The sequence below is a fragment of the Pinus tabuliformis genome, chromosome 8 (assembly GCF_031772625.1).
Source record: "Pinus tabuliformis cultivar Carrire ecotype Pingquan chromosome 8, CPIR1, whole genome shotgun sequence".
Lineage (NCBI taxonomy): Eukaryota > Viridiplantae > Streptophyta > Pinopsida > Pinales > Pinaceae > Pinus > Pinus tabuliformis.
Genome location: NC_142294.1, coordinates 1872319633 through 1872328711, shown reverse-complemented (window position 1 = coordinate 1872328711; position 9079 = coordinate 1872319633). Strand labels below are relative to the sequence as shown.

General features: G+C 34.9%; 1 protein-coding gene across 1 annotated transcript; it reads left to right on the top strand.

The window, feature by feature from the left end:
• The first annotated feature begins 4002 nt into the window (after positions 1–4002).
• Positions 4003–8613, top strand: LOC149243826 (lipase-like PAD4). The gene is made up of 4 exons (XM_089367867.1): positions 4003–4314; positions 5960–6269; positions 6401–7138; positions 7631–8613. Exons 1-4 carry the CDS (start codon positions 4289–4291, stop codon positions 8405–8407), a joined length of 1851 nt encoding a protein of 616 aa, XP_089223993.1. The 5' UTR covers positions 4003–4288; the 3' UTR covers positions 8408–8613.
• The last annotated feature ends 466 nt before the right edge of the window (positions 8614–9079 follow it).

Below are 9079 nucleotides of genomic sequence, written 5' to 3'. Positions count from 1 at the left end.
ATGTATTAGGGTTTGGAACATCGATTGAGGAATAAAATTGATGTGATTATTTATGAATCAGTGTTTTTGTGTGGTGAGATTCTAGCTATAGAGTTTCAACACCATTTGAAGAGTGGTTGTAATTGCATTGGCTCGATATTATTCTACTTTGTGGCAATATTGCAGATCCAATGTTAAATTGAATCCTAGCTTTGAATGTTGGTAATAAACCAAGCAAATGATTGTGACCAAGGAGTGGTCAAAATGATGATAAGAAATCACCATTGACGTGGAGGGTAACCAAAAATTTGTTGGTTGCGGATCCATGTGGATATCTGAAGAAATCCATTTTGAAATATGAGGAGCGCAGTCATATTTGGGTAGAGAAGAAGGAAATCACCCAGTGGAAACTTGGTCCTAGAAAGAAATACCCTATGTAAGCTATGTTAGTTGAGTAAGGTTTTTGGGAAATCACGATCAATGTACCAGTTAAACAAACCCTGTTGAGTGAAGACTTGTTGGAGATTTGTTGACTGTGTTTAAGGTAAGAGGGCTTTGAGTAAGGTGTTTTATTTTATCATAACAATGAAAGTTAAATCTTGAGCAATGATAGGACGAGGCGTTGCATAGGGGATTCGATTCCTTTGTAAAAAAGTAACATACTATTCCTCACAAGTCCAACTGTAACGTGTTAAGGGAAATGTAATATAATATTTACTTTTTAGATTTAATAACGAGTGCTTTTGATTATTCATTGATCTGGAATGTAGTTGTGTATATCTATGTGGAGTACATAGTAAATATGCCTAGCTTGGGATTAATAGTGAATGTAGACCTATAACATTCTAATTACAGGAACAACATTGAGCTATAATGCTAATTGGATGGTGAATGTCTAGTGAATGTACCCAGTTCAAATATGAAGTTTCCTAGTTGCAGAGACTGGGTTTTTTTTTACATGCCAACATATACATTTCAGTTAGTGAGAACATATTCAAGCCTAGATGGAGCCTTGGGATATCAATTGGAATGAAATCCTAAAGCAAATGTACTCCTAGGAACTTTAATTTCATGTGACCACAAGTTGAGGAAGGAGTTTTGGTGAGTAGAGTTTGTTGGCAACTTTAAATCCCTAATGGAAACAATAGTGCATCACCTTCTTTGCATCATCCATAATATAGCCTTGTTATAATAGATCCTGAATTTTTGTCATGAACTATGATACTACAAATACCACTATTATATTAGCACTAAGTCAAAAATAGTATTAAAATATCCCAATACTAGGGATTCAATAATAAATTTAATAACAGAACCATAATGCTAGTGAATATTATGCACAACATCATTTCGCAAGGGGATGGGTGGCACAAATGTGAAACTATTATATTATATTTTAATTATATCAAATACACTAAACTAATTCTTACATTATGCTTCACTTTTATATATGAATATGTAATATAAAGTTTTATGAATTCGCATATGGACCAAAGTAGTATGATTTGATTAGGTAATAATTAGCCATTTATAAGTAAGTGGCCTAAGGTTGTAAAACAATTTGGTGAGACATTTATATCTACTTCTTTGTATTATTGTATGTACATTTACACTCTCCCTTTCTTTAGAGAAATATTAACCATCATGCTTTCCCTACATACTTTAAAGACATAAATCACATATTTCCCCTTTACAAAGATATGTCATGTAATATGCCTTACTCTTATTTCTCAAACCCTTGGCATAATTATCAAAGACATAATATAAATCAAAATATATGTAGATGACATTATACAAACTATTATATATGTAGATGCACGTCAACAGGGTCTTGGATAGACGATGATCAGGTGCTCTGTTAAGGCACTTCTTGATGTGAAGTTACCAGTTCAATTCCCTGCCCTGATTGGGGTGATATATTGGACATCATGGTGATGTAGTCCCACCCCAAACTTACTACACACACACACACACATATCATTCTTAGTGAACATGTCTTCAATGCTATAGTACTTCTTCTTATAAATACAATGAACGACTCTAAAGAATAATGCTTGAAAATGGGTTGGCACACAGAAAGGGTAATCTCTCTATGTTTGCACCTAGAGTTCCCAGAAGGAAGGATTTTATATTTGTAGATGTTATTCCAATACACCCAAGGTAGGTATATTTAGCTATTGTTTCATACACACCAACCCAAATAATACATCCCATATGAAAGGGTGGAAAGGAAGAAACTTTGATAACTCTCAAGCCTTTGCCTACATTATTCATTGAAATGGTCATAAGGAGATGCATGAACGACCATTCTCATCCCTATGACACATTCATACTCGTTGCTTCCTTCATCCATGAGGCCATCAACATTGGATTTGGTACTAAAACACCATCCATAGAGAGTCCATCCCAATAATTCATGACATAGAGAGCCAAGGCTTACTTCTTAGCTTCAATGATAACATGTCTCATAATTGGTAAATCATACACACTGATAGTCATAGTTTTATTGATTCCAATTATATATCCATGGTTAATAGTAGAAATGATGAACCTTTAGTTTCCCACATGGACAAGCTTTGATAGAATATGAGCTAATCAGTTGACCACTCTAATGTTTTTCTCAATGTTTCTAACTACAATCCTAACAACATCTAGTAGTTTGTCTTTTTTTACAAGCAATATAAGGTTGGCTAATTTAAAAATCCCATGATTACCCCATCTGCCTTGGTAGTTCAAAATAATGCCATCAAAATTGGCATCCAATGCATTCAACCTGTTGATGTGATGTTGTAAGGTACCTAGGGAGGAAAATTGATATGATGTACTTAGGAATGATAATTAATGTAATATGTCCATATTCATTGAATAAGATCTAGTATGTGGTTTGTGTATAATAGTTTATGAAACATAATAATGTGGTTAGTATAGACCCCTAGTAATACTCTCTCTCTCTACTATAAATACACATACATATTAATAGTTGGTGCATAATAGTTTATGGAATGTTATAATATGGTTGGCATAGATCCCTAGGAATACTCTCTCTCGAGATTATAAATACAAATAAATATCAATATATAGACACGTTGGTTTTTGTGTTGCAAAAAACATAACATGTAAAGTGATTCCTATAATAAAGAATAATTGATACTGTCATCCTACTTGAAAAATTATCTATACGATCTTAAAGTTAATTATTGTGTTGATTGAATAATTAATTTAAAGTAAAACTTTTAATTTATTACCAAAAATTATAAATATACAAACTAAAACAATTTAATAACTATATAAAATATGTAGTTTTACAATTAAACAAGCAAAAATATAAATAACAATATTAAAATTTTACCCAACTTTTATTTATTTATTTTCATCATAAAAACATAAAAATCTAAAAAAATATGATATATTAAAAATTTATATTAACTATATTTTTTTGGTTCCATCATAAAACCACAATTGACCAAAAATGAATGGTTGAAAATAATGAAAATAAACTTTACAAAAGATTAGAATAACTAGACACTAATAATATAATATATTGAGAAATATATATATATATATATAATCTCTTCACAATAATAAATATATTTATGTATTAGTAGGTCACTACTATCCTTTAATCAAATAAGAGCTGCCACGTCAAGATGGAAAACAAACATGGTCATTATTATTGAGGTTGATATTACTAGTATATTTATTTAAAACACACCTCTAATAACTATACATTTACAATTGTTTAGCATTAAAAAATCGAGTACAGGTTTCGTGACACAAGCATTAGTTTGGTGAAATAAGCATTTTCCAATTAAACAAAATATTTGGAATCTGACTGCATTTTCTTGGAACTCGCTGACCATTCTTTTTCCTTCTGCATTTTCTTGGAACTCGCTGACCATTCCTTTTCCTCCTGCATTTTCTTGGAACTCGCGGACCATTCTTTTTCCTTTGGTTTTCCACAGAAACTGAGAACATGGGCAGTGGGCACTTCTTTTAAAAAATTAAATATAATTCATTCGTCAGGGCTCTCGGGGTCCTTTGCTATTGCTACCAGACAAGTGTGGATAATCAATCTTTTCACATTGCTTCGCTTAAACAGAGCGCTCACAATCACTGTATTTGACAGTGACAAATACAGTTTCCACACTGCATACCCATTCAAAGTCTTCTATTGTTCTTTCTTGGGTCTTTCCCTGTTTTCCGTGTAAGGAACGACCGGTACCCATTATGAATTATTATATGGGCAACATTCAGTGCTTAAATCCAACGCCAATGCGCAACAAATCGAAGCAAGCAACAATTGCTCACCATGGAAGAAGACTCATCTACCCCACTGTAAGGATAAGCTTGGGATTTTGTTTTCCATAATTTCTTATAAGGATATGGTTGTCTTCTTTACATTTTGATAAATCAGCTGGAAACTTTTTGGTATATGAAGATTGGGATTTTGTTTTCCATAATTTCTTACGAGGATATGGTTGTCTTCTTTACATTTTGATAAATCAGCATGAAACTTTTTGGTATATGCAGATTGAAGTTTTTTAAAAGAAGTTTAGGGCGTCTCTGGGATAGAAAATGGACTTTTGTGATCGTTAAAATATAATTTTTTTGAGGTTGGTCTCTGTCGTTTTTAAATTACCCATCCAATCTGTTATTTCCCAGCTAAGCTTTAGGAGGGCTTCCCCTTGAACAATCTGGGAATTAATCTTCCTGAGGTCTAGGCATGGGAGGACAGCTGTAGTATTAGTAATGAGGTCTAGGCATGGGAGGACAGCTGTAGTATTAGTAATGGGAGTTTGATCCTGTCCAGTAATGGCAGATGCAATAATCTGGTTGTTGATCTGCAATTTCTGGCAAGCTAAATGGTTTCAGTGTGATTATGATAGACACCTCAGTTCTCCCGTTTCGGAGACCAGTTTATATTTGTAATTTCATATATTGTTTTTTCATTATAAATTACCCATCCATCTATTGCAGGCTTTAGGTCCATCATTTCCCAGCTAAGCTTTAGGAGGCTTTCCCCTTGAATAGTATGGGAATTAATCTTCCTGAGGTGTAGGCAGGGGAGAACACTGGTGGTATTAGTAATGGGAGTTTGATCTTGTCCAGTAACGGCAGATGCAATAATCTGGTTGTTGATCTGCCGTTTTTGGTAAGCTAAGTGGTTTCAGTTTGATAGACACCTCAGTGATCCTGTTTAGAAGCCCAGTTTGTATATGTAATCTTATATAGTGTTTTTTCATTTTAAATTACCCATCCATCTATTGCAGGCTCTAGGCCCATCATTTACCAGCCAGCTTTAGGAGGCTTTCCTGAGGTGTAGGCAGGGGAAGACAGCTGTGGTATAGTAATGGGAGTTTGATCCTGTCCAGTAATGGCAGATGCAATAATCTGGTTGTTGATCTGTAGTATTTGCCAAGCTAAGTGATTTCAGTGTGATAGACACCTCAGTTATCCTGTTTAGAAGCTCAGTTTGTATATTTAATCTTATATAGTGTTTTTCATTGTAAATTACCCATTCATCTATTGCAGGCTCTAGGTCCATCATTTCCCCGCTAAGCTTTAGGAGGCTTTCCCCTTGAATAGTATGGGTATTACTCTTCCTGAGGTGTAGGCAGGGGAGGACAGGTTTGGTATTAGTATTGTGAGTTATTCCTGTCCAGTAATGGCAGATGCAATAATCTGGTTCTTGATCTGCAGTATTTGCCAAGCTAAGTGGTTTCAGTGTGATAGACACCTCAGTTATCCTGTTTAGAAGCCCAGGTTGTATATGTAATCTTATATAGTGTTTTTCATTGTCACATTTTTTGATCTTCATCTCAGATAATGAAGGCATTATTTATTCTTGTTGAATTTGGTCGTGTCGTCCCTATCTCCTGATTCATAAAAATGTGCAAAATTGTATGCACAGAATTCCAAATTTTGAGAGATCCATACTCGGTTTCCCTTACGGTGCTAATTTACTCATTTGTTGTTGCAGGTTCACTGTTGGTCAGGAGACTGCCGCTTTTCTGGCTTCATGCGAAATACTGTTCAATGCTTGGGAAGAGTCAGATCGTGCAAAGAATTTAGAGAGTTTTAGTCTGAAGGAGCATGGAGGCGTTGCATATGTTGCCTTCCCATCATTTCTCGGAATCGAAAGTTTCATCGATGGAGAGGGGAATATAGAAACAAACAACCAGGTATTCTTGGATTGCCTCAAGGGTGACGATGATAAACCAGCCCAAGTCCATCAGGGAGCTCTTAAGTTGTTCCTGGATATTATGGAGAAAACAGATTTCCAAGCAAAGGTAAATTGATTTATCTAAATGCACCCGTCAAAAGTAAACTCGATTTCACAACAAGAGGATTTACTTCTGTTATTATAGATGAAATTATTGAAATTCAAAGGGAAAAGTAACATTGTGTTGATGTATTCCAGATCGATCAGTTACAGGCTTCTACTGACTCCAGACAAAGAAAACTCAAACCCATTATATTTGTGGGTCATTCCTTGGGAGGGGCAGTTGCAACCTTGGCTACACTGTGGTTCCTGGAAAAGAGGATAAGGCAAATCTCTTCCTTTTGTATCACATTTGGTTGCCCTCTGGTCGGAGATGAAAGACTTGTTGAAGCAGTTGGCCGTGAGAATTGGGGAGGCAACTTTTGTCATGTGGTTTCCAAGCATGACATTGTTCCTCGGATGCTCCTCGCACCGATTGAGGCAATTTCTGCGCCTTTGACCGCTATTTTGCCCTATTGGGATGGCAAAGTCCCATATTCTTCTATTCAAGACGCTTGCGGGATTCTTCTTAATTATGTCCTGCAGTATACTTCAAGCTATGTGTTTGATTCTCAAAAGTGGTCGGACAGGATCACAAAGAGAAGCCCATATAGACCTGTTGGCACTTACATGTTCTGCTCAAGCCGTGGCGCAGCTTGTATTGAGAATTCTGACACCGTTTTGAAGATGCTTCATTTGACAATGCAGAGCCATGAAAAGCCCTGGGATATTACAGTGAAGGACTGTTTTTCAGAGCATATAGTGTATGCTTCGGTTTTGAAACATGTCATAGAAAACTCCAAAAAAAGGAGAAATTTTGCATTTAATCCTGATTCAGAATTTTCTTACGACAGGGGAATTTCAGTGCAGTTAGAAGCTACTGGTGTTGGAGCTCAGGTAATACACAATTACATCTCATATAGTGTTTATGTTTTTTTAGTTAATTTTCATGAATCATATTAATAAATATTTTTGAAAGTTTGTATAGTGGATTTAATGGTTTGAGGTAGGGTGGATAGAGTATTTTATAAAATATTTTACTTCGTCATATATCAAGATATGTAGAGAAGGAATTGTCATTTTGAATTTTTTAACTTTCTGTTATTTGTATAATTTAATGGATTTAATAATTAAGAATGTGTAATTGCTCTTGAAAAAAAAATCATAAATTCAAATCTGACGGAGTAAAATATGTATATCTTTATTAACTTCAACATTCAAATTCCTACACCAAGATTGAATCCTTTATCTTACATAGTAAAGGAATCTCATACATTATTATTATATAGAAATATAGGATAGCATTTTCTTGTCTGTATTTTTGAATTTAAGTTTCTACATTTCAGCATGCTAATTGCTGCATGAAATTTTGTTGATAACTTTGCCCAGAATGATCAGGCGCAGCTTGCCCTACGCAGAGCTGGGGAAATTGAAAACAAGTATAACACAAATATTGATAAGTTAGCTGTTCAATTAAGCGAGAAACAAAGTACTATGGCAGAGATTGAGTGGTATAAAGAGGGTTGTGAGAAAGAGTGTGGAATCGGATATTATGATACCTTCAAGAACCATGCCAACACTCAGGATATCCGTGTTGATAGGTATAGGATAAATCTCGGGGCATTTTGGGATGATATTATTGAAATGTGGGAAAATCACGAGTTGCCAAGTGATTTCCAATCCCAAAATAAGTGGATAAATGCTGGCAACACATACAGAAGATTTGTAGAGCCTCTGGATATTGCACATTATTATCGCTTTAACGGCAATGGTAACTATCTTTCAGATGGAAGACCTAATCGTCATATAGTTCTTGAGAAATGGATGGAAGAGAAAGAAAGAACTCGCATTTCGAAAGGGCGGAGACCTCGCACAATGCGTGCATCCCTCACTTCAGACTCGTGCTTTTGGGCGCATGTAGAAGAGGCGTGGAAAGACCTGGAAAATCTGAAACAAGGCCAACACCAGCACCAGAGCCTAAAAAATCTTGAAAAGTTTGAAGAGTATGTGGCAAAGATGGAAAACGCTCTGAGCATTTCTTCAGATGTTTTCTCGGCAGGAAGCACGTTCATGATCTGGTGGGATGAATGGAAAGGTTATAAGAAAAATCAATCCCCTGACTGGAGCTCTCCTTTATATGAGATAATGGAAAAGTTAAACGGCTGAATTGGCAGGTATCTGAATGGAAAAGCTGTTTTCTAGCAGGATCTTCTTCCAATTAGTTTCTTTGTTTTGTTTATGCGATGCAACTTTTGATCTTAAATTTAAAGGTAAAGGACTTCCTTCAATTTCGTTTCTGGTCTTTCTAGAGAAGGACCTCCTTCCAAGTCAGTTGTTTATTTAAATTAGCATTATGGTCGCAATTTGTTGAACTTGCTGGATTGTTGATTTGGAGAATACGCAGAAGTGAGTTAAAAAAAAATTACAGTTGATTCCAAAATATTCCAAGAAAAGGACAATCGATTCAATTGAGGACGACTGCCGCAGCATTTACTGTTCCTAATGTTTATAAACATGTTTCCCAATGTTTGATAAATGCATTTGACATGTACTGTTCAGACAAAATAAATTTTGTCCACTGGATGTGATTATACAGCTGCAATATGAAATTCATATGGTTGTACATCTATAGGGTGGTGATTTTATCTTCAGATTTAGGATAACTGAGCATTGAAAGTTAGGGTTGTAAAATAAACTATACTTGATATTTATTAGGACATCATAGTGTATTCGTATCTATATCTATTAGCATCAGTGTATTTATATAATTAAATGATCGATAAATACATATTAATTTATTATAAAATATTTTATTAAAAAAATCATATAAATTAATTA